This window comes from Oryctolagus cuniculus, chromosome 14 (assembly GCF_051225735.1).
Source record: "Oryctolagus cuniculus isolate XC-2025 breed Fujian yellow rabbit chromosome 14, ASM5122573v1, whole genome shotgun sequence".
Taxonomy (NCBI): Eukaryota; Metazoa; Chordata; class Mammalia; order Lagomorpha; family Leporidae; genus Oryctolagus; species Oryctolagus cuniculus.
This window is the reverse complement of record NC_142880.1, coordinates 69,495,204-69,518,961: the sequence shown is the minus strand read 5'-3', so window position 1 is coordinate 69,518,961 and position 23,758 is coordinate 69,495,204. Positions and strand designations below refer to the sequence as shown.

The following is a 23,758-nucleotide window of genomic DNA, read 5'->3' as shown; positions in this document are numbered from 1 at the left end:
AGCTGGATCAGAAGAGAAGCAGCCTGGACTTGAACTGGCACCATATTGGATGCTGGCGCTGCAGGCTGGGGCTTTAACCCACTGTGCCACAGTGTCACCCCCAACTTTTTGCTTTCTTAAGTAGTCTCAGCAGGGGACCTGAGAAGTCACCTTTAGTGATACTACCTAGTGCAGGTGGAAGTCAGGCTAAAGTTGAATTAAGTCTCTCAGCACAGTGTTCAGGCAGGTCCTTTGTTGTGTAAGAAGTCCCAGTTCCCATAATGTTTTGATGTTTCACTTAATTTCCTTCTATTTAAAAAGAGATGAGTGGGTCAGGTATTTAGTCTCACAGTTAAGATAACCAAGATGTCTGACACCAGAGAACTTGGGTTTGACACACAGCTCTGGCTTCTGATTCCAGCTGCCTGCTAATGTGCATCCTGCAAATCAGCGGGTGATGGCCCAAGTGAGCGGAATCTTGCCACCCAAATGGGAGACCTGGATTAAATTACCAGCTCCCAGCTTCAGCCTCAGCCTCAGCCCAGGGATAGCTCTCGGGAGCACTTGTAAAGTGAATCAGTATATAGGAACTGTCTCTCTCTGTCTCTCTGCATCTCAAAAAACAAACACACAAAAAAACACCTGGAAACATTTTAAATTAAAATGTACTTACTTATTATAATGAAAATTATTTAGATTTTGAAAATATAGATATTAAAAAGCATATTTTTTGTGTGCATGATCATAGAGACCGAGAGTCTATTGGACATTCTGGAAGTAAAGTGACGTAGTATTGTTTGGAACCACAAGTGGGGGCCGGCGCTGTGGTGCAGCAGGTTAACACCCTGACCTGAGGCGCTGGCATCCCATATGGGTGCCGGTTCAAAACCCAGCTGCTCCACTTCCTATCTGGCTCTCTGCTGTGGCCTGGGAAAGCAGTGGAGGATGGCTCAGGTCCTTGGGCCCCTGCACTCGCGTCGGAGTCACGGAAGAGGCTCCTGGCTCCTGGCTTCGGATAGGCACAGCTCCAGCTGTTGCGGCCAGCAGGGGAGTAAACCAGCTGATAGAAGGCCTCTCTCTCTCTCTTTCTCTCTCTCTCTCTCTGCCTCTCCTCTCTGTGTAACTCTGACTTGCAAATAAATATATCTTTAAAAAAAAAACACAAGTGAAATCTCAGTTTCAACAAATTCAAGGCTTTAATGAACTAATATCTACCTGAAATACTAATTGCTAATGCAATTTTTTCAACTCTAGTGTTTATGAAGCAAAAACATAGTACATTAGATTATTTGCTAATTATAAGTATTCCAACCTGAGGAAAAAGTTACAAAAATAAAATTGTAGTCATAAAAGACATTTATGAGTCTCCCAGAATTATAACATCACATGTGTATAAATTTTCCTTTTTATTACAACAGAGAACCTATCAAAAAACAGGTGCTGGCTGGCACCGCGTCTCAATAGGCTAATCCTCCACCTGTGGTGCCGGCACACCGGATTCTGTCCCGGTTGCCCCTCTTCCAGGCCAGCTCTCTGCTGTGGCCCGGGAGTGCAGTGGAGGATGGCCCAAGTGCTTAGGCCCTGCACCCCATGGGAGACCAGGAGAAGCACCTGGCTCCCGGCTTCGGATCAGCACAGTGCGCTGGCCACAGCGGCCATTGAGGGGTGAACCAACGGAAAAAAGGAAGACCTTTCTCTCTGTTTCTCTCTCTCACTGTCTACTCTGCCTGTCAAAAAAAAAAAAAAAAAAAACAGGTGCTAGAGTTTCTATACAAAAGCTCATGTCCTAGCCTCAACAAAGACTGCCAAACCTTGCTTATATTTTTGAGTCAACTCTAACAGGCTTACATATTAATTAAACAGTTTATTTGAATATAATTACTCATGAGTTCCTGAGAGCATTCTACTTTCACAGCAGAAAATATCATCATAGCTAATAATGATGACCCTAACTCATCAAGAAAAAACAGTAAATTTAGCTTGGTAATCTCCATATATGAAAGCAGTAACTGAGTGAACTTGAAGACTTAGGTGTAAAAATTATTTTTTAAGTGAATAAACTCTGAAGGCTGGAAAACGTCAGAAAACCAGTCCTATATGGAAATAACTCTTCTGTGTTGACAGAGTGGTATGTTTCTCTAAAGTGTTTTTGAAGCATAGCTATGAAGTGCTTGCTAAGACATAGAGAAAAGCATCTAAAACTTTACCATTGCTTTTGTTGTTTTGCTGTTGTCAACTTCATCCATTGAAGCCTGATGTACTGTATTGGAAAGATAATGAAGTTTGATCTAAACATGAAATTCAATGTATTCAAATTGATATATGTTTGCCAGTTTACTTACTTTCACCCAGGCGAGTTATAAACTGCATAGAACAAAATGATTACTTGTAGTATATTTTGTGAAAATGAATTGAGATACGAATGAGATACAGCAGTAAATGACACTTGATAATCAATCTGAGTCAGATCCCGATTTTTATCTTATATCCTATCTCTAAACTCAGTTTACCCTAAATAGTGTTTTTCTTAAACTTGAATGAGTGCTTCCTTGACCAGGGACCTCACACTGTAAATATTATCCCAGATTCCTGTTAAGACTCCTTTTCTCAAAATAGCAATAATGAATAGTTGCAGAGCTATACATATGTAATTTAGCAAACTTAAAGGATGTTCAGATTTATGATAGTTTACCTTTAATTGATATTAAATATATTTTATAATTTATTGACTTCCACTTTGAATCAAACTACATTTTGATGTTTCCTTTTTCTTACATTTTTGTTTTATTTGGATATGAAATTATTAATTCACCTCAAACTTTTACAAATATGACCCTACTGTCAAAAGAAAAGTATTCTGTTAATGCATACCCAGTTTTCATCCAATCAGCCAGTCAATGGACTGACCACTCATTCATTCATTTTGTTCATTCTATAAATATATATATTAAGCACATAATGTAAACTACGCCCTTTTCTAGTTAAAACAAGAAAGAAAAAGAAAAAAAGACTACTGTGTTACTATGGTTCTTTGACAAAGATACCAAATCAAAAGACCACAATTGGAGCCATTTAGTCTCACTCTACTGAATGTGACCAGATAATCATTGAAGCTTATAATATAAATGTGATAACAGCCCCAATGAGCTCCAAAGTCTTTTGAAGCTAGGATACGGTAGATCAACTTAGGAAACTGATAATAATTCATGAGAAAGAAAAACAGATTAATATTTGTGTATTCTGTTATACTAACCATGCTACATTTCAACACATTGACTAAAACTGATAGTGGAAACAAGTTTAGAGTTGGTGAACTCAAGGGGCTTCCATAGCCTAGACAGCTCATGGCAAGAGCCTCAGGTGATTGCTGACGCCATAAATGAGAGTGCCAATTGTTAAATCTACAACGGGAGTCACTGGGTACAGGCTCCCCACGTAGGATCTCTATCTTAATGTGGTTTACTATGAAACTTAAAAACAACACTACTAGTCAAACAATACCCTATACCTTGTGAGGTTGTGTGAGTGCAGCCTGTTGAAATCCTTGCTTAGCGTATACTGTTGATCTTCTGTATATGAAGGTAATTGAAAATGAAACTCGATGAAGGGCGGGATGGGAGAGGGAGTGGGAAGAGGGGAGGGGCCGTGGGAGGGAGGGAGGTTGGGGAGGGGGGAGCCACAACAATACAAAAGTTGCACTTTAGGCCGGCGCCGTGGCTCACTAGGCTAATCCTCCACCTAGTGGCGCCAACACACCGGGTTCTAGTCCCGGTTGGGGCGCCGGATTCTGTCCCGGTTGCCCCTCTTCCAGGCCAGCTCTCTGCTGTGGCCCGGGAGTGCAGTGGAGGATGGCCCAGGTGCTTGGGCCCTGCACCCCATGGGAGACCAGGAGAAGCACCTGGCTCCTGCCATCGGATCAGTGCGGTGCGCCAGCCGCAGTGCGCCAGCCGCGGCGGCCATTGGAGGGTGAACCAACAGCAAAGGAAGACCTTTCTCTCTGTCTCTCTCTCTCACTGTCCACTCTGCCTGTCAAAAAAAAAAAAAAAAAAAAAAAAAGTTGCACTTTGTAAATTCACATTTATTAAATAATAAACAAAAACTGATAGCGGAAATGACCCTCTAAAATCTATATGAAAATGTAACCCTTGGAGTTCCTCAGGAGCACTATCTGGGATGCCACATACGTTACTGGAATTTGGGGTGCCATACGATATCACCATATGCTTATTAATAAATACCCAATATTAATAAGCCCAAGAGGGTTCTTGCCTAATATTTAGAGAAGAATTCTAAATACTGGTATCAATAAACAAGGCAGCATGGTACATTTTAGGCTTTTATTTAGTGCAAAAGATGCATAGGAGAGTGAGAGCTTTATCTAAGAGAGAGAGGTAAATCTGGGTTCATATCGAACACCAGGAACCCGCCACGTGGAGGAGCATCTATGCCAGGAAGCCTAGGGTGGGTGGCCTGAAGGCCATGCGCCTTGAAGGTGCAGGGCTACAGCAAGTCCCCACCTTGCTGGAAGCCAGGGCAAAGAGAGGACAGGACACACTGTGTCCCAGGCTTTTAACCCACTTCCAAAGGGGACTAGTTAATTAACCTGACTGGCTGGTGGGCACCCAGGTGTGGCCAGGTAGGAGCATTATGTCACACAGGGGCGTGGTGAAGGCATGGTCTTCCGGCTCACAAACCTAATCGATTTTAACCTGTATGCCTGGCTACTTAAAAAAAACTATTAAGCTACATAAAATTATAATCTATTTTGAGTTAAAATGTTTAGGGAAAAATAGCAGACATAACTGATTCTGAATTCATGGGGCTCTGACATCTATTGAGCTGTTTCTCAGTTTCATAATAATATTTTCCTGAAAAGTACATTTCTCACCCAAGAGAGCACTACTACTCAATGAGGCAGAACCCCATGCTTTTAGCTAAGTGACCACAACAAAGTGCGGTGGGGGTGGGTGAGGGAAATGTGGTTCCAGCACATGCTGAGCCCTTGTCCCCTTCCCTGCCTCTCTTCACATAGGCAAACTGCTCTGCCTGAAATTCTACCTCCTGACTTCCTGGAAGCTTCACCTCAAACACCAGCTGTTTTCTGGGACTATTTCTCTAATACAACTTTACTCTTGAAAGCCAAGACTGTGTTTTATCTCACATATATATAGCACTTAATATATGTTACTGTAGTTAATTATTTGTGTCTTTATCTTACCTAGTTTCAAAACTCTTTGAAAGCAAAGATTGTGTCCTGTTGGCCTTTCCATTCTTCGTTATTAGACCTAATGCCAGAGCTACACATTGGTTCTTAATACGTTTTAGCCAAATTATTTTACTGAATAAATAGAATTCCTTTATATGTTGATGTCCTGCTTATCTAGGAGAGGATAATAAGATTTTACATTAATTTTTTTGCATCCAGCTTTCCTTCTGTGTGTATTCATTCTATTAAAGGAGTTGAATTTATCTTTTTTTCTCTGTTGATGTATAATAAAAAACATTTAGAAAGAAAGTTACATCTAAATCAATAGCTTGCTTATTCCCCGGCTCCCAAATAGTACTTGTGTTGACTCAAGTAGTCTTTTCTCCTGGAGAAAAGTGAGACATGAATCTGAGAATGCTACTTGTGAATGGCTGCTTCCTCAGAATAACTGCTTAGTGATTCATCTAAACATAATTATCCTACAATTATACACTCATGTTTGCAAGTTAAAGCAAAAGATGATTTACGTGGAAATTGTGACCTTTATGTTATTACCAAGCATAATGCATCAGTTTATAAAATCCTCCCAATTACTATGTTGATGATATTTTGCTACACTAAGAAGCATTTGCTAATAAATAAGAGCTGATTTTTGTGACAATAATTTTTGTAATATTGTGGTGTTATTATAAAAACCTGTTCTGTAACATTTCAAATATAATACAAAGCAAATTTTATTGATTGCTACTATTTACTTTAAAAATTTGTTAAAAGTTGCTTAAACACATATATTTTAGGTAAAACACTTCCTGGTTGCTAAATTCTTAGAATCTACAGTAACCTGAATCTAATATAACTACCCAACTCCCCTTTTCACAACTTTCTGTGTTTTTCTTGAACTCTACTGGGTAAAAAATCCTTTTTTATAAGATTTCTTAATTTGAAAAGTAAAATGACTGAGTGACGGAGATACAGTGAAAGATGGGGGAGAGAGACAGAGAGAGAAAGAGGATATCTTTCATCCTCAGGTTCACTCTGCAAGTGGCAGCAATGGCTAGGGTTGGTCAGGCTACTACATTTGGGACAAGAACCATGTACAAGTCTCTCACATGGGTGGCAGCCCCAAGCACTTGGCCACCATCCATTGCCTTCCCAGGTGTATTGGTAGGAAGCTGGATTGGAAGTGGAGCAGCTGGCACTCTGATATGGGATGCCAGCATCACAAGCAGTAACATAACTGGCTATGCCACAACACTAGGCGTCTTGGGATTTTTCTGAAAGTACCATCCTATTTCACCTTAACAATTTTTGTCTTCCCACTCTTACCCTGCATACTTCTTACTCAGCCTTCAAAACGCATTTACGGGCTTATCTACAGAGGGAAGTGTACCCCAGAGCCCCAGCTAGTATAAACTGCATTCCTCTTTGCTCTATAATGCTCCTGGCTTCATCTGAGTACTTACTATCACATAGTATTTTTATTATAATTACTTGTGTATTTTTCTTTTATTTCTTTTTTTTTCAGTATGTCACATTTCCTTTTTTTTTTTAAATTTTTTTTAACTTTTATTTAATGAATATAAATTTCCAAAGTACGATTTATGGATTACAATGGCTTCCCCCACATACCGTCCCTCCCACTCACTACCCGGCGCCGCGGCTCACTAGGCTAATCCTCCACCTAGCGGCGCCGGCACACCGGGTTCTAGTCCCGGTTGGGGCGCCGGATTCTGTCCCAGTTGTCCCTCTTCCAGGCCAGCTCTCTGCTGTGGCCAGGGAGTGCAGTGGAGGATGGCCCAGGTGCTTGGGCCCTGCACCCCATGGGAGACCAGGAAAAGCACCTGGCTCCTGGCTCCTGCCATCGGATCAGCGCGGTGCACCGGCCGCAGCGCGCTGGCCGCGGCGGCCATTGGAGGGTGAACCAACAGCAAAGGAAGACCTTTCTCTCTGTCTCTCTCTCTCACTGTCCACTCTGCCTGTCAAAAAAAAAAAAAAAAAAGACTATAATTTTTCTTTTATTTCTAATAGAAAATAGACTTTTCAGGGGAAGATCCACAACTTATTTTTCTGGTTTTATTTCCTTAAAGAGCGCTCTTTTCCTTTTACATCTTCCTAAGTGTTTAACTCAGCTATCTGGAGACCCTGAAATAGATTTACAATACTACCTAAGATACTTATCTTTGGAGGGGGCACCAAAACTTACATGGTTATGATTTAATGTAAATAACAGAATTTCACTACATCTGACTTAAATAAATGAGAAATGCAATTTGTATTTATTTTTGTTGATGATATTCCTTTGTCCAATCCAGCCTGTTAACTGTAACTTAATGCCATTGTTTCTTTCTTTCTTTCTTTCTTTTTTTTTTTTTTTTTTGACAGGCAGAGTGGACAGTGAGAGAGAGACAGAGAGAAAGGTCTTCCTTTTTCCCGTTGGTTCACCCTCCAATGGCCGCTGCGGCTGGCGCACCGTGCTGATTCGAAGCCAGGAGCCAGGTGCTTTTCCTGGTCTCCCATGCGGGTGCAGGGCCCAAGGACTTGGGCCATCTTCCACTGCCCTCCCGGGGCAGTGAGGATGGACTGGAAGAGGGGCAACCGGGACAGAATCTGGCACCCTGACCAGGACTAGAACCCAGTGTGCAGGCGCCGCAGGTGGAGGATTAGCCTAGTGAGCCACAGGGCCAGCCAATGCCACTATTTCTCATTCATCATCAAAAATCTTATTCTTTGCTAGTAATGTCCTTCAATCCTCTTTGCTCTGTTAATTTCTGGTTTCAAAAGCATACCTAAAGAATACCTTACTGTTTACTGACAGTACTTTTTTCCCTGTTGGGTAGGCAAAGTCAACAGCAGCCTAAATATTTTGCCCTGGAATTCTATCTGCTGCCTTGCTCTATATTTTCTGCTTCTGACATAATTAAGTAATCAAAATTTTCTGTTTCTGACATCATTAAGTTTTTAAAATTTTGTTCTTTGAATACCAGGTGGCCTCCTCTATGGCACGCAAATATCCTTGGGAGGAATATCACAGTCTGTCATTAAAAACTTATGTTGCTGATTCCCTTTGTCACATGTTTTCAAACAACAGTACCTTGTGAGACTGGGAAAGAGGAGGAAGAGGTGATAAATAAGCAAAATAGTCAGATGGAGAGCAAGTCAGTGCAACAAAGACTCAGGTGTTGATTCTCTTAGCACTGACTTGAGTTACCATGTCAACTTGTCTGAGTTCTATAACCACACTGTGTTCTACTTTTTGATCTGTAATAGAGAATAACAGTACTTCATCAAGAGCTGTTGGGTGAATTTCATAATAATTACAATAAAGTCCTTTTTTGAAAAGATTTATTTTTATTTATTTGAAAGACAGAGTTTCAGAGAGGCAGTGACAGAGACAGGGGTCTTCCATCCACTGGTTTACTCTCCAAATGGTCGCAATTGTTGAGAAAGGGCCAGGCCAAAGGCAAGAGCCAGGAGCGTCTTCCAGGTCTCCCACGTGGGTGCAGGGGCCCAAGGACTTGGGCCATCTTCCACTGCTTTCCCAGGCCATAGCAGAGAGCTAGATTGGAAAAGGAGCAGCTGGGAATAGAACCTGGCGCCCGTGTGGGATGCTGGTGCTCTAGGCCGTGGCTTTAACCTGCTGCGCCACAGTGTCAGCCCCAGTAAAGTACTTTTTAAAATGTGCCAAGGGGTACCTTGAGGAACACTACCAACTTAAAGGAAAGGAGTGTTAAAAATATTGATATTTTCCCCTTAAACCTTCATGATCTTTCCTTGATTTAGGCTTGCAAATTGAATGAGATCCATCTCACTCTATTAATGAGGAGGTGGGCTGTGTCTTGTCAGAGTCTTCCTGCAGAATACATGGACAGAATGATCTGTAGTATGTAGTCTGGCCAACTCCGAGCTAGCTCTGTGATGAGGAGGCCTCAAACGTTTCTGTTAGCCTTCATGACGTTAATCAGTGAAGGAAAAGGAGGAAAGAAGACATCGTGTTTTGAGAATAAGCCACTCTATTCTTATGGGAAGAACATAGACGCAATAGGATCTGATGATAGGTGACACACAATAAATGACATGTTGCTTTCAGATTTTATGGGCTAAGCCAATGGTAATTTGTGTGTTCTCTTTGCAATTATGTAGCCCATTGGAGAAGTCCTAAGATCCAGAACTACTGGAGAAGTTCCCAATAGTAACAATTAAGGAAATATAAGCTTTAGGCAAAATAATTGTTTTATGTGCACTCTCTCATTTACTCTTCTCAAGAAGATTAAGAGTAAAAATGGATTAGGTTTCCTTTTATGTAAATGACATTGAGACAGAAGACACTTTTCGTGACTTCTTCTTCACCAGTAGATGCAGAGCCAAGAGTCAATCCCACTCTGATTGCAACCTGCATGGTAATCACAATGCTTTAAAGTTGTAGCATAAGTAGTTATGTATTTCTTGAGGTCTTCTTAACCTGGTATGGGTGAGGACTTTAGGTTGAATATCAACTGTGCTATTTATAGCTAACTGAAAAACTTTTTAGAAAAATTATCTGTAGTTTCACCAGGTGCAAAGATTGTTTGATTATCAGTTACTAATTTCTTCAGGTTTTCACTCTTTATAGAAGAAAAAAAAACACATTTAAAATGTTGGTGGGTTTTCCTCCCTACCAGCTATTTGTGCTATTTTTAAGGCAATGTGAATCCCTGTGTCTCAGAATGTCAACACATTTGCCAAAAATGAATTTATCAGTTAAATGTAGCTAAGAGATTTGGTTTATCTTGGTGTTCTACAAAGAAGAAATAGTTTGCCACTGTTTATACAGATTGAGGTAAATCTGACATATTACTGACATATGCTATAGATTTAATTTAATACCATAGTACAGATATGTGCTCTGATAAGGTTTTATGAAATCTAGGTTAAGATGAGGAGAGTTGTTTCAGTGTTTATGAAGTTGAAGATGCAGAGTTAGCAAAAGAAGCCTTGTAATTAAAACAATATTTTCCTATAAAATGATATTTTCCTATAAATGCTGAGTAAAATGGGGAGGAATTCTAAAACCATGTTCAGTTTTGGGACACATGGAAGAGAATTGGCTGTTTGTTCAGTTTCTTTGTGTTTTCCTTTTAGAACCATGAAAACATAAAATCAATGGTTTCATTTGATTTTGTTTTCTTTCAAAAACATTGATGTGACCGTTTACCTTTAACTCTCTTTAATTATATGTTTTAGGTATCCTGGAGATAACATCAGTGGAGATTGGAGTTGTTGCTGTCAAAGCCATTAACAGCAACTATTACTTAGCCATGAACAAGAAGGGGAAACTCTATGGCTCAGTAAGTTTTCTGCTTTTGTTTTCAAAATCCACTGCAGAATATCATTGGCACGGGTTTTTTGGAATGTTTTCAGACACTGAATAGCTTTATTTTTGTGCTATTGCTAGTAAATAGAGCCACAAAGGGCTGGTCACCAGAGTTTGCAGGCCTTCAAAGCAGCTCTCCAACTCCTTGTTGCTCACCCATTAGTCTACCACACAGGCTGTTGCTGGCATTTGTCTGAGAATGTTCTGAACTGCACCCAGTCTGACTCTGACGGAAGCATCTGGTTAGATTGGCATGAGAGCTGCAGACAACTTGGATAAGAACCATTAAAAACAAAGATCATGAACTGAGTAGAATACATTACATGTGTGTTCCTGCTGAAGCTACAACATAGCCTAGTTGTTTTGTATTTTGTTAAATTAAGAAGTGAACAAACATGTAAAGAAATCATTGTTTGCTGTCTAATCAATTCTATAATATTGTTTACCTACACAATAGTCATTAATCCAAATTGTGTCTGAGCATCACACACACAAGCACACACACACTTATGATATTCCTTGCAACAGAGTCCTTGTGGAGTTGATGTTAAGTCAATGGTTTGGATATTTCCATAATTTTATTCCATGCCATGCCAAGTGTTATGTATCCTGATTATCACCTCTTCAATCTTGGATCAAACTCATTTAGATTCATTTTCTTAGCTAAGGTCTCACTTATAAAAGCCAATAATTATTTTAGAATTATAATTAAATTATAAACAATGTAACAGTCTATCCAGTTTAGGTTTTTAGAATATATCAGTCAAACATATGAACATCTAAATACTGGATACTGATTAAAGGAATATGAAAGAAATATAGAAAATGGGCCTTAATTTCAAATAATTTCTGATGTATTTAGGGAAAAATGTTAGCAAATGTGAAATGATTACAGAACAATTAGTTTTCAAATGTAAGGAAGGACTAGGAACACTTCTTGGCCTTTTGGCTAAGATCAAGTATAGGAAGGACTAGGACTAGTAGAGTAAGCCCATGATAAAGTCAGAAACTAAATTTTCATCTCTTGGTTGCCATTGAATGATGGTGGGAATAGGTCAGTTTAAGAATGCAGATTCATTTCTGATGTCTTTCTCAGAGGTAGATCAAGGAATTGCTAAATGAATTAAATTTTTCTAGATTCCATTCTAAGAAAATACATGATCTTAAAAATTTTAATTGAAAAAAATTAATTTTTAATTTTTTAAAATTTTAATTAATTGAAAAAATGTATTTTTGGAGGATATGTAATATGTATGACTAGAAATAAAACCTGTGAGACAAAGATCATTTTTTCCTACCAATATTTGTGTCATTTTTTAATTTTTCAAGTATGACAGAAGAGTTTCATTGTAAATAAACTTTTTTTTTTGTTGGTTAGGATAATTGTGTTGACCCATCCTAGAGCTAATAGCTCTGAGACTTGAGAGGATACATCAGAATCAAAGGGGGGGGTGCTTATTAAAACACAGAATGGCATTCCAGTGTGTGTGTATGTATTATATCACCTTTTCTTTACACAGTCATCTAACGATGAACAAGTTGTTTGATTCTATATTTTGGCTATTGTGAGCTGTGCTCCTATCAACGTAGTAAAGTATGTTCATATCTTTTTGGTATATATCTATGCTGGATCATATGGCAAGTCTATTTCTAATTTTTAAAGAAATCTCCATACTGTTTCCCACAGTGGCTGCACTAATATTTATTCCTATCAACAGCATGTAAGTGTCCCCTTTTTCCACTTCCTCACCAGTGTTTGTTGCCCCCTGTCTTTTGGATAATAGCCATTCTGTCTGGGGTGAGGTGATATCTCATCGTGATTTTGATTTGCACTTCCCTGATAACTAGTGATTTGAGCATTTTTTCATATAATTGTTGGCCATTTGTATTTATTTTTTAGAGAACTGTCTATCGAGGCCCTTTGCCTATTTCTTACCTTTATTCAATGTATTCTTGTTATTGTTGAGTTTGTTGCCAACACATTCTGGGTATTAATCCTTTGTCAGATAATCAGCTTACAAATATTTTTCCTATTCTGTTGGATGCCTCTTCACTCTCTTGATCGTTTCCTTTGATGTGCAAAAGCTTCTGAATCTGATATAATTTCATTTGTCTGCTTTTGCTTTTGTTTCTTGAACTTTGGGGGTCTTATCCAAGAAGTCATCATGTACACCAGTGTCTTGAAATGTTTCCTACAGATGTGATGTTTTGTCAAACTTTGTTTGAAATCTTTGTCAAATTGTTAAGAATGATAAACTACTATAGTTTTAATGATCTGTGACTATTTTAAAATTCACCTTATATGAATAAAATAGTCATCTTTTCTTTTGATTGTTTATAGCTCTTGTTATACTTCTGCTGAATTAAGGTCTTTTCACTTTTTATTTATTTAACTCTATTTATTTAATAGAGCAGTAAGCTTTGACTATAATGTAAATTGAAAATATGTTATCTCAGAAAGCAAACAGAATGAAGCTATGCATGTCTAGAGTTTGTCATTCAGTGTGTTAGGGTTTAAGAATTGGCATTTCGGAGCCGGCACCATGGCTCACTTGGTTAATTCTCCACTTGTGGCGCCAGCATCCCATATGGATGCCGGGTTCTAGTCCCAGTTGCTGCTCTTCCAGTCCATCTCTCTGCTGTGGCCCAGGAGGGCAGTTGAGGATGGCCCAAGTGCTTGGGCCTCTGCACCCACATGGGAGACCAGGAAGAAGCACCTGGCTCCTTGGCTTCCAATCAACGCAGCGCCAGCCATGGTGGCCATTTGGGAAGTGAACCAGCGGAGGGAAGACCTTTCTCTCTGTCTCTCTCTCTCTCTCTCACTGTCTATAACTCTACCTGTGAAATAAATAAAAAAATAAAATTAAAAAAAAAAAAGAATTGGCATTTCTATAATGGCTCCCAGTGTTCCTGATGTTCCTGGTTCAGTAACCCCAAGTTGAGAACCACTGATCTGGACTTAGAATAGTCTTGTATTTTATTCTTATCATCCACTTTTAGCTTTTTAGTCAGGAATTCTTTAGGATGGTCACTTTAGCTATGGTTAATGTTTTTTGCATGGAGGTCATAAGAATTTTAGCTAAATTTTTCTACTCTACATCCCTCCACTAGTGGACCTAGAAAAGTAAGGAATCATTTTAAAAAGTTATTAAATTTAGAAGTTCACATCATAATCACTTTTGAGTCATTGTTTGCTTTTCTTTTCATTAAATATGCTCAGGCATCCCTTTAATCTATTATATCAGAATTACTGAGAGGAACAGGTTTATATTCTTTGAAAAGATACTTATAAACATATTTAGTAAAGAAATAATGATTTAAAGTAAAGTCAGAAAATTTCTCTAATTTTCTCATTACACAAGGTATAGCTGTATAGAAATGTCACATTGTATCTCCTAAATACATACATAAAATTATGTGTCCATCAAAATTTGAATAACCAAGAATACAAAATCAAAAGTAAAGCCAGCTAACACTAATTTAAAGAAAAAACATAAATAATATTAATTGAAATAAAACATTAAAATACTTTTAAACTTATTTAAAATGTGGAGAGCAGCCATTCCACCTGTTGATTAAAATGCCCATGTCTTATATTGGAGTGGCTAGGTTTGTTTTCCAGCTCTGGCTCCTTGCTAATGCAGATTCTACTTTGTAGGCAACAGTCATGGCTCAAGTAATTGGCTTCCTGTTACATTTGTGGAAGACCTGGACTGTGCCTTTGCAGGCATTTGGGGAGTAAAAAAATCAGAGAAGATCATCCCCCCCCCCCATCTATTTATCCTTCTATGTGTATCTCCATCTCTGCCTCTCAAATTAGTGACAAATTTTTAGGTGACATTAAGGGGAAATTGTTAGCTCTCAAATGAACTGTGAGGTAGAATTTTTAATACTCTCCTTGCCATGTCCCAACTTTTTCTTCCATACCAACACAGCTAATGTACTGTTCCTATGGTTCTTCTTGAGCTCTAAGTTCAGTGAATCATTTCAGTCCATCTCTTTATCTAGAGTAAGTGCCCAGATGCTTTCTGTCACATCACACCATTGTAATTATTTGCAGTGGCTCTTATCTGATATTTCTCTCACTAAGGTGTTTATTGTTGACTGTCTTTCCCCAGCAGATTGTTATCTTCAGGAGACCAGAAGCAGCCTTGTCTCCCATTCTATGTTCAGCACTTGGAACCATACAGAGCATAGAATTGTAGGATGCATAAACCTAACTACCTCTCCTAGCAGCGCAGCCCATTAAAGGACATAAATTCTCTTTCTGTTTTTGGATTTTGCATTTCTACAAGGAATAGTGAAAATTGTACCTTATTCAAATTATGAAAAATCTTCTTAAATTGAATGTCCTATTCAAGTGGAATAGGGCTAACAATTTTGCATCTAAGAATATATTATTAAAATTCATGAGCACCTACCTAATCTAGGTCTGTATACCAAGTGACAACTCCTTTTACTTACAAGTTGCATTGATTTCCTAAGTCTCCCTGCAAATCTCAAATATGCAAACACCCAGAATGATTGATTAAACCAGCTCTGTGCATATTCTCTTATTTTTTTGTTTTTTGTTTGTTTGTTTTTGTTTGTTTTGTTTTGTTTTGTTTTTTGACAGATAGAGTTAGTGAGAGAGAGAGAGAGAGAGGTTCTCCTTTTTCCATTGGTTCACCCCCCAAATGGCCACTACGGCCGGTGCGCTGCGCTGATCCGAAGCCAGGATCCAGGTGCTTCCTCCTGGTCTCCCATGCGGGTGCAAGGCCCAAGCACTGGGCCATCCTCCACTGCCCTCCCAGGCCACAGCAGAGAGCTGGACTGGAAGAGGAGCAACTGGGACAGAACTGGCGCCCCAACCGGGACTAGAACCCAGTGTGCCAGAGCCGCAGGTGGAGGATTAGCCTAGTGAGCTGCAGTGCCGGCCGTGTGCCTATTCTCTTTGTTATACTTTCAGAACAATACATTTATTGCATTCCAAATTTTCTCCTGATTGATGGAATTAGGTACATAAACATTAAAGCAATTAAATGGAATGGATCCTCACACAGTAAGACTCAAAGACCAAAGCAATTTCCTATGTAATTGGATAAAATTTAAAACTGTTTTTCTAAACTACCAAAACTCTGCTTTTGAGAACTTACTCTAGCCTATATTCTTTTTAAATAATAGTGTTTATGAATTCACTGAGATAAAGTAAACAACACAGATTCATGGACTCTTCCAGAGCTTTCAATATATTTGAATTATGGTCCAAATGTCAGTGCACCTAAAATGAGGAGGTTCATACATGTGTATTTCACTTCAAGAGACATTACTCTATAAATTCATTTATGGACAAAAAATAGTTAGAGCTACTCTCACTTTTCTACACACAGCTGTGCCTCAAATATGAGATCATCTGAAATAATTTCAATTATTTATGGAAATGAAATAATTTCAACTATTCATTGAAAGATATAATTATCCATATAAAAAATCCCTCTGCTCTGAATATTACATAATCTTAGACTGAGATGAATTTAAGGAGATAAATAATAATTCAGCAATATGTATTTGAATTTCTCTCCAATATAGGTTTCTTGGTTTTGACTAGAACCCTTGCCTTAAATAATGCACCTTTCTTTCTTAGTTTTAACCAGTTAAGCCATATTTGAATGTTATACTTAAATATTAGAAGAGAAGCACTTAGGACTAACAATTCCAGGAAAGGAAATATAAACTGGTTATATCCACATAAAATATAGCTGCTTGTGATGGTTTTGGTAATGTGCAAAAGTATGACTTATAACATAGGAACATAGATATTTTTATACATACATTTAAGAATTTGGAATTTAGTAGAAGTTTCAAAAGCCCCTAGGTGTGAGAAAGTTCTTAGTCAAAACCCCTCAAAATATGTCCACAATGCCCTTGTTTGGATAGAGAAGCTGGAATCAGAGGAGCAAGAGCTGAATCCCATAGCATCTTAACTGCTTTGAGTTTGAGTTTGAGTTTGAGAGAAAAAGAATGCTTCTGAAGGGAAAGTCTTGAGACCAGTGAGGACTCTCCTCTTTGTTATTACCTCTAGGGTGAGATCATGCATTCATGGAGTGAGGGAGAGGCAAGCCTTATCCCAGTAGCTCTCCTTAAAAACCACTTGACTACTTCCAGCAAAGCCAAAGAGCTATGACTATAGAGAAGGGTTCCCACATTGATAGTCTCCAGGTTTATGTAATACAGACATTGTTATTCATCATGTTTTTATAATTTATTTAATATGACAATTCACAAAACTTTCTGTGCCATACTTTTCAGTCATTCTTAGAGTTCAGAACAAAATCTGCCACAATTACAAGTTATGGAAAATTTATAAATAAAGAACAGCAAAACTGAGAAATTTTGTACTTGGAAAAGAGAAAGACAACGGTCATTTGTAGCTTTATTGTCCTACAGAGGTTTTATGATAAGATCTGATTTCTTTTCAATGTGTGTTTACTTATTGTGGGTTTATAGGTAGAACAAGTTTGTAAACTTGGCAAGCCTAATTTTTTTTGCAGTTCTATTTTTCACATGGTTATCATTATGAAAGAAGGATTTTAATACTTTTTTTTATTATTAGCCCATCACAATTATTGGTAGTGAGATGTCTGCTTCATGACAATCATTCTAGGCACTTAAACCATGTTATCTTCAAGTACTTTAGCTTTTAAAAAGAGTTCCTGGATGTGGCTATGGTGATCAGTTAAAGTGCATCATGTTCTTTCAGTCATAGAGTCTACTTTATGGTTATAAGTTCCAGTTTTCTGTTGATATTACGTATTGAGTACACAACTTGTATAAAACTGGCATTCATAACACAGAACTTTTGAAATTCTCTAGGTGCTTTGTGTCAAATGGAATCAAGTATCATCACCACAGGAATAAAAGATTATGTGTTTCCTTTGCAGAAAGAATTTAACAATGACTGTAAGCTGAAGGAAAGAATAGAGGAAAATGGATACAATACCTATGCATCCTTTAACTGGCAGCACAATGGAAGGCAAATGTATGTGGCATTGAACGGAAAAGGAGCTCCAAGGAGAGGACAGAAAACACGAAGGAAAAACACCTCAGCTCATTTTCTTCCCATGGTGGTCCACTCATAGAGGAAGGCAATGTTCATGGATGTGGTGGCACCAAAGGCTATTTTGCCAAGGATAGTTGGAATTCTTCATGAAGACAGTAGCTCGAAAGGCAAAGACACATGGCAGAGTCTGCTTGCTTAGACGAAATGAGGCCTTTCAAGGTTTTTGTACTCACTGCTGACATATGATGTTGTTTAAATTAGTTCTGTGTCATGCCTTATAATCAAGATATAGGCAGATCAAATGGGATGGAAGTTATCCCAAGTGAACAATATTGTGGCTGGGTTTTTTGGTTGTTGTTAAGTTTTTGTTTTTATTTTTGAACCTCTGAGACATGGAACAATCTGTTGAATGATCTTTGGGAGTTATTTATGGAATATGAACTCATATCAAAGACTATCCATGCTCATTCAAGCCTAATGATTCAATGAGCAGTAAGACATGCAAGCATTTACTGGAAAGCACTTGGGTCATATCATATGCACAACCAAAGGAGCTTTGGGTGTGGCACCGTGGAAGCATCGGATAGGATGAAAAAGTATAAACATGTTAGTTGAAATTGTTCTAACACTACAAATAGTATGGTATGCTTGTGCATTCTGCCTTCTACCCTTTCTATTTCTTTCTAAGTTATTTATTTAATAGGATGTTAAATATCTGTTGGGGTTTTTAAAAATATCCTCAGAAGCTGCCCTCTGGTTTCCCTTTTCTTTGTCTTGAGCACATCACATGCATGTTCATAACAAAGTGTTTTTAAAACCTGGCAAATACTTCAAAAACAGATGAAATTAGGAAAGCAGTATGAGCGCCCCATGTGCTATCAGGTGACTTGATTTGCACTTCTGCAACGAGAACTGTCAACCATAAAGATGGCAAAGCTGTGCCATGGCTTTTACTGAGAGATGTCTACCATTGTTTAAAAGCACACATTACTCCAGAGGCTTCCTTTTCCATGAAATAGAGCAGAAGGCCAAATCCTTCTCATCAATCTAATTAATTAATCTCATTAATCTCCAAGAAGCTACTAAAAGAAGAAAATTAATTGTTAAGTGCATTTTAGTAGCCTAGCCTCGTTGTTTACTAATGATTTCCTGCCATATGTCAGAGTGGTAAATGATGACGAGGCTTTCTGCACATGGAAGAAACCTTCATATGCCACATAATGCATCTCCCCCAAGGAACCATCAAGAAATTTGGTTTGAAGTGCAACTGTCCCAGGGGCTGAAACTGAGCAAATATATCCTGGCATATGTTTAATCATTTATTGAAACCTGTTCAAGCTGTATGATCTAGTCTTTACATTACCAAATAAAACTTATTTTCTGTAAATTTAAAGAGCTTTAGAAGGTTCCATAACGTAACCGTATTGAAATTCATTTTGTTAGAGCAGGTATAGAAAACAATGCATAAGAGTTTATCGGTCATCATCACATTGTATTCCACTAAATAAATACATAAGCCTTATTTGCAGTGTCTGTAGTGATTTTAAAAAATGTAGAAAAATATTATTTGTTCTAAATACTTTAAGTGATGACTATAAGATTATATTGATGCTGCAGTTTTATCTTTATATTTCTTGTTTTGAAAAGTTTGCTTATTTTTTATTGTCTGGACCCAGTATTTTGGTAGAAGGAAAAAAAACTCACTGAATGTGTCTTTTTACTAAAATATAAGTTCTAGAAAGGTTGGTGTTTTGTGATTCTAACTTATTTGTGTCAATGCTTAACCAGCACTACCAGTAAACCTGTTATTTAAAACTTTGTTTTATTAAGACATTTTCTCATTAAAAACTCATTCCTTCAAAAAGTGGGTACTTCAAAAGAAATGCATTTGAGGTACAGTATTTTGGCTTATGGTTACAGTTGTATTTCATGGTAATTTGTTTCCAACTTGCTTTTTGACAAATGGGATTCTAAAACTGCTTAATTATTGTGGTTGGAATACTATATGCTAAAATTTAGTTGGTAACTAAATCTGGGAATTATAATGTAATGCATTCCTATCGGAACCAGATAACGTATTTCTTTTACTTTGAAATAAAAATGACACCTGACACATGAACATGGACCACCCATAATCAAAATTAAATGTTTTGTTTAACAAATATAGTATTAGATGACCACATTAACAGTAAATAGGGCACAGACTGGATTCTGATTTCACAGAACCATTTAGATTACCAAAGAGACCATGTGTTAACAGTCTTCATTGTAGGACTCAAGACACTAAAACATATAACAGACGTCTCAAAGCTCACAGAGGCCAAAACTAGAAAACAATTCCTCCCTTTCTCCTGACCCCCACTATCAAACAAACACGCCAACAGATAAAGACAGTAATAGTGTGGTAGGGAGTAATGAGAACCCTCTTCGTTTAAAGATGGCATCCTTGCTAAATATTGAGCTATAATTCTAGTCCCCTTTGCAACTACTGAAAGAAAAGCAGCTCCAGCCCTGACTGTTGTAGGTGTAAAAAAACAATAGTGATCTTTAAGGAGCTCTGCCTCTGTAGGAATCATGGGCCTCGGTCTGTCAAGTTAAGGTGCATCAGCCACAAAAAGGTGTCCATCTGGGTGAAAGTCTGAGGAGAGTCCTCATACAGATATAGAATCACTTCTTCTCCTACCTCCCAGAAGGCCGAACGGTATATAGTATGTTACATTTAAATAAACATAATAAAAATGCTGGGAAAAGAAAACAAAAATATTGTCCTTGTTTGTTTTATTAGCCTAAAATTTTACCTTGCCACAGCAAGAGAAGCTCAAGTCTTGTATGCGTGGTAAAATACCCCACAGCACAAACAACAACAGGAAAAAAAACCTGCTCAAACATTTGTAAGGTTTCTTTAATGTTTTACATGTGTGAGTTGGCTGTCCTTACTCTAATAACAACCAAATGTTTTTGATTTTTCCTAAGTATTCAGGTCCACCTAGTTTACACAGTGGATAAAGAAGAATGAATTGAAAACAAGTATGGCTTGTGAAACAATGGAAGTTTTTTGGAGGAAAGCCAGGAGCCCACAAAATCTGATTTCAAGGGGAGGGAGTAGACCAATGAATTGGATTTGAAAAAGAGAGAGGGAAAAAAATACATCATAACACAAGTTGATTCCAAGGCTCAATAAACTTTGTGGACACAGTTTAAGGAAACCAGAATTAATGTTGCACTGTCCTAAAAATTTGAGTGTTCATTGTGGGTTCATGATTAATCAACACAGTAAAATTTACCTTTTCCATATCAGTGAAGTCTTTAGCAGGTATGCATTTTGTCTAAATAATATATAAAGGAACTTCAAAATAATCTGGAAAATTGAAATAAAGGAAAAGTTTCTTTCAGTGCAGAACAATTTGAAATCTATGCATGGTATTCTATGCATGGTATTCCATAAAATTAATTTTCCATGAACTTTTTGCTATACCATGAAATATGTAGGAAACTTGCAATTAAATACTTGTACATTACACATGATATCTGATAGATAGATAGATAGATAGATAGATAGATAGATAGAAGACAGACTAGTACCATGTTGAAAAAAAGTTCTTGTCTCTTGCATCAGGCAGGGCTTTTGCAACTTAAGCTAAGCAAAAGGATAGAAGAGGCAGATCTTACAAGGATGTTAGGGAAGAAGCAATTCCAAGTTCTACAGAACTGAGAAATGAAGCAATGATGCTCTGCTTTTTCTCAGACACTCATTTCTGTCCATCTCAGATTGGCTTTATTTGATTGGCTGATGTTTGCTTCTAACATACTACTCTCCAATTCCAAAACCTAACACTCCTTTTTCTCTAGATCCAAAATTGGAAGCATTCCTAGATACCACTCTTACTGTTCAAACTTGAGTAATAAAACAGCTTTTAGACCCATCAATATAACAATAGATTTGGGACTTGCGGTTGGTCAGTTTTCAGTTACATGACCACGAAGAGGCAAGGTCCAAATTTCACTCTCCCACGTGATGGCAGCTAGTGAGGAACTGTGCACTAAGGAAAAAGCAGTAGTGGTAAGCAGGTGCAAAACCAAAATGTTGCTAAATACATCTATTTAAATGAGAGTACAGATTTAACCATGTTTCTTTTATTCCTATATTTTCCACTAATTCCAGTTATTCACAAATTTGTTCAAATCAGAGAAATCTAAGGATATTTTTATTTCATAAATGTTTAAAAATGGAAATACAATATTTGTTTTGGTTTAAGCAAATAGTAGAGCTCTAGAGATAGCCAGTCTCATTGTGGTTTTGCAAACTTGATAGGATGATAGGATAGACACACGTTTTCACTGAATAAATAGCTGGTCCTCCTATTAAATATCAACCTATACCACAACATGATATTATAACTATTTCTTTAAATTTATCCCTAGAATGTATACTAGTATTTTCATGTATATCAACATATAGGAAAACATCCTGAAACTCCGATGCCATTTATTTTTAAATTGTAAAATAAAACAGAAAAAAGAAAAGCAAAGCAAAACCTACTTTGTTTCTTTTACTATGTATTATGCACATTTAAAAATGAGTTTAAGGGAAAATTTTATAACTTATATTTCTCCTTCCCTTTGAGGATTAGAGTAAAAAATGATACAAAATGAGATTTCAAATGAATAACCTACTGAAAACATCTTCGTAAACCTCATGTATTAAAAAGAGGACAATCGGCCGGCGCCTTGGCTCACTTGGCTAATCTTCTGCCTGCGGCACCAGCACACCCGGTTCTAGTCCCGGTTGGAGCACCGGATTCTGTCCCAGTTGCTCCTCTTCCAGGCCAGCTCTCTGCTGTGGCCCGGGAGTGCAGTGGAGGATGGCCCAAGTGCTTAGGCCCTGCACCCCATGGGAGACCAGGAGAAGCACCTGGCTCCTGGCTTCAGATAGGCGCAGCGCACTGGCTGCAGCGCACCAGCCGTAGTGGCCACTTGGGGGGTGAACCAACGGAAAAAGGAAGATCTAGGCCGGCGCCTTGGCTCACTAGGCTAATCCTCCACCTTGCGGCGCCAGCACACCCGGTTCTAGTCTCGGTCAGGGCGCTGGATTCTGTCCCGGTTGCCCCTCTTCCAGGCCAGCTCTCTGCTGTGGCCCGGGAGTGCAGTGGAGGATGGCCCAAGTGCTTGGGCCCTGCACCCCATGGGAGACCAGGAGAAGCACCTGGCTCCTGCCTTCGGATCAGCGTGTGCGCCAGCCACGGCGGCCATTGGAGGGCGAACCAACAGCAAAAGGAAGACTTTTCTCTCTCTCTCTCACTGTCCACTCTGCCTGTAAAAAAAAAAAAAAAAAAAAAGGAAGATCTTTTCTCTCTGCATCTGTCAAAAAATAAAAAAATAAAAAAGGATAATCATGATCAAATTACTGAGATCAAAGAAATTGGTTTCGTTCCTCAGTTCCTCAGTGACTAACAATGAACAGCTCCCTGAGCCTGCTCCATCACAGGAGCTAAAGGCAACAAGTCCCTGCCGAGAGAAAGGCATATACACTGTCCATGCGTGTGCAAGCATTATTTTACAGTTTTATTATCTGCCACAAAGAACCCTATGTTCATTTTTAATGTAGGCAATTGCATCCTCTAGAGATGAGCACAGCAAATAAGAATCAAAACATCCCATGTTCCTCATTACAATCATAAATTGAACATATGCCTTCATACAACTTAGGCAGTGACCCCAGCTGTAGAATAACTAACTACAGTATGGCCTTAACCCTTGTGAAGTTTGGTTTTAATTACCTTATACACATCTGAAATGCCTAAATCATCTTACAATTTTCTGAATTATTTAGTTATCATTTCTGCGGTCAATTTAAGCTGCTGACAATGCAAATATTCTTTGAGAAGTCTTTCAAGGAGAAGTAAATTAAAACCAGTGTTTCATGAGGTATTATAAACTTTAAAAAAGACTGCATATATGGTTATGGGAAACATTAGGGTTAGGGGTCACTTATCAATTCAATTCAATATTAAAAACATTTTAACATCTGGTATTAAACCATCAGTTTTCCCAATGGCTCTTTTTTTAAAGTGTCATTATCAATATCTTTATATCAGTGGTATTTAATCCAATATTTATAAAAATGACATACCTGTTTTTAGAGTGTTTTCAACTGAGACAAACAAAAGAGAAACACAGAATGATG

The 23,758-nt window shown here is 38.1% G+C and overlaps 1 protein-coding gene across 3 annotated transcripts in view; it reads left to right on the top strand.

The window, feature by feature from the left end:
- Positions 1-20,335, top strand: part of FGF10 (fibroblast growth factor 10) — a 93,416-nt gene extending 73,081 nt beyond the window's left edge. For 2 of the 3 annotated variants that reach the window (XM_008262183.5, XM_070056701.2), the window contains 2 exons: positions 10,406-10,509; positions 17,456-20,335. In XM_008262183.5, coding sequence (XP_008260405.2) covers positions 10,406-10,509; positions 17,456-17,653 — 302 coding nt within the window. In that variant the 3' untranslated portion in view covers positions 17,654-20,335. Of the gene's footprint in view, positions 1-10,405; positions 10,510-17,455 lie in introns of those variants that run through there. The other variant, XR_016220742.1, reaches the window with a different exon arrangement.
- The last annotated feature ends 3,423 nt before the right edge of the window (positions 20,336-23,758 follow it).